The sequence below is a fragment of the Cebus imitator genome, unplaced genomic scaffold (genome assembly GCF_001604975.1).
Source record: "Cebus imitator isolate Cc_AM_T3 unplaced genomic scaffold, Cebus_imitator-1.0 Scaffold167, whole genome shotgun sequence".
Taxonomy (NCBI): domain Eukaryota; kingdom Metazoa; phylum Chordata; class Mammalia; order Primates; family Cebidae; genus Cebus; species Cebus imitator.
Window position 1 is genome coordinate 5,050,212 of NW_016107482.1, and position 2,099 is coordinate 5,052,310.

The window sequence follows — 2,099 nt, forward strand, 5'->3', positions numbered from 1 at the left end:
GCCTGTAATCCCAGCACTTTGGGAGGCTAAGTCGGGCGAATCACCTGAGGTTCGGAGTTCCAGACCACCTGACCAACCTGCAGAAACCCCGTCTCTACTAAAAACAAAACTTAGCCGGGCTTGGTGGCACATGCCTGTAATACCAGACACTCAGGAGGCTGAGGCAGGAGAATCGCTTGAGCCTGGGCGGCAGAGCTTGTGGTGAGCTGAGATTGTACCATTGCACTCCAGCCTGTGCAACAAGAGCAAAACTCTGCCTCAAAAAATAAAAAAAATTTCATAACTGAGTAAGTATGCGCTCCTCATTTGATCTGGCTTTGCTCTGATGCCTAGTAAACTGTAACACATACAGTGCCAGTCAATGACTAACCGGTGACGGAGAGATGGCTTAGAAAAGATTTAAGACTTCCTGAATTTTGGTACCCATTTTAAAAACTTACAGTGAAGCAGAAAGATCAAAAAAGCAACCAGCAAATTACTGAGCTTACCAGTTCACTGGCAAGAATTAGAACTCCTGAGAGACAATCTTCTACATCCAGATGAAATCCTTTCTCCCGATCTGGCTCAACTAAAAAACACATGAAAATAAACCCAAGCTGTGAATGCAATTTAAGCCTCAGAATATAAAAATACACACATAATTTCTCCCAAATTAAGTGAAGAAAGTGTGAATCTTTTAAAAACTGAATTTTTAATATACTCACAGCCTCGGCAACTAGACCGCACTGTGGATTTTTTGAGCTCATAAGCAAAATTCAATTCAGTCTTTCCTCAAAAAGCAGTATTATCAAAATGGTGTTTAGTTGTGTCAGAGAATATACTTGTTAGAAAGTGCATGATAAAGCATTTAAGAAAGGAGTTATGATATTTGCAACTACCTTCCAAATGGCTGACAAAGACACAAAATGAGAAGATTAAGCAGATGTGGCAAAATGTTAACAAGTGGCAAATCTAAGTGGCGTGTGAACAGGTATTCATTGTACTATTCTTTCCATTTTTCTGTAGGCTTGAAATTTTTAAAAATCCTATTTTGAAAACTGAAAGAAGCAAGTGCAAATGAGTTGCCACTATTATTTTTAGCTTTTGTGTTTCCAAGTACAGTTGGCCCTCGGTGCTGACCAACTGCGGATTGAAAATACTTGGGAAAAATAAATTAAAATAATAATACAACAATTCAAACTACAAATTTTTAAAATTAATACAGTATAACAACTATTTATACAGCACTCATACTGTATTAGACATTTTAAGTAATTAGAGATGATTTAAAGTATGTGGGAGGATGTGTATAGGTTATATGCAAATACTACACCATTTTATATAAGGGACTTGAACGTCCTCAGATTTTGGTATTGGGAGAGTCGTGGATCCAGTCATCCTCAGATAACAAGCTACAACTGTAAGTGGTTTTTAGTTAGTTCTCACTTGTTTTAATAAATAAACTACGATCACCCTTTCCACCAAAAACAAAGCAACCATGCCTGATTCTGCAGATCCCACTAATGAAGATACTTACTGCCAAGAATTTCTGTAACCGCTTCCCGAGTCACTAGTGTTTCTGTTTCCAAATATACAACAAATGCTGCCAAGAAGACCAAGCGCTGCAACACAAACCTCCAGTGCTCATGAAATCTGCAGGAAAATAAGCACACTTAACCTCCAAGGCTACAGACCTTCAGAGAGATGAGCTTAACACAGTCGTGTTCAAACAGTGAAGAAATAAGATGACTTTTCAAATAAAATCTTATGCAAACCCCCAATATATAAACAGCAATAAGACATTTACTATAAATTTTACAAGTTCAAATTTATAACAATTATTTAAGTTTAATCAGTGAGCAATACGGTCTAATTTTGATGAATATGAAAATTTACACCAGGTGCGGTGGCCCATGCCTGTAATCCCAGCACTTTAGGAGGCCAAGGCAGGTGGGTCACCTGAGGCCTGGAGTTCAAGACCAGCCTGGCCAACGTGGCAAAACCCCATCTCTACAAAAATAACAAAATTAGCCAGGTGTGGTAGCACCCACCCATAGTCCCAGCTACTCAGGAGGCTGAGGTGGGGGAAATCGCTTGAACCTGGGAGGCGGAGGTTGCAG

The 2,099-nt window shown here is 39.4% G+C and overlaps 1 protein-coding gene across 1 annotated transcript in view; it reads right to left on the reverse strand.

The window, feature by feature from the left end:
- The window catches only part of TSN (translin), a 77,694-nt gene that overhangs the window by 4,237 nt on the left and 71,358 nt on the right, over positions 1-2,099 (reverse strand). The window contains 2 exon segments of the mRNA XM_017544217.2: positions 489-568; positions 1,517-1,632. Coding sequence (XP_017399706.1) covers positions 489-568; positions 1,517-1,632 — 196 coding nt within the window.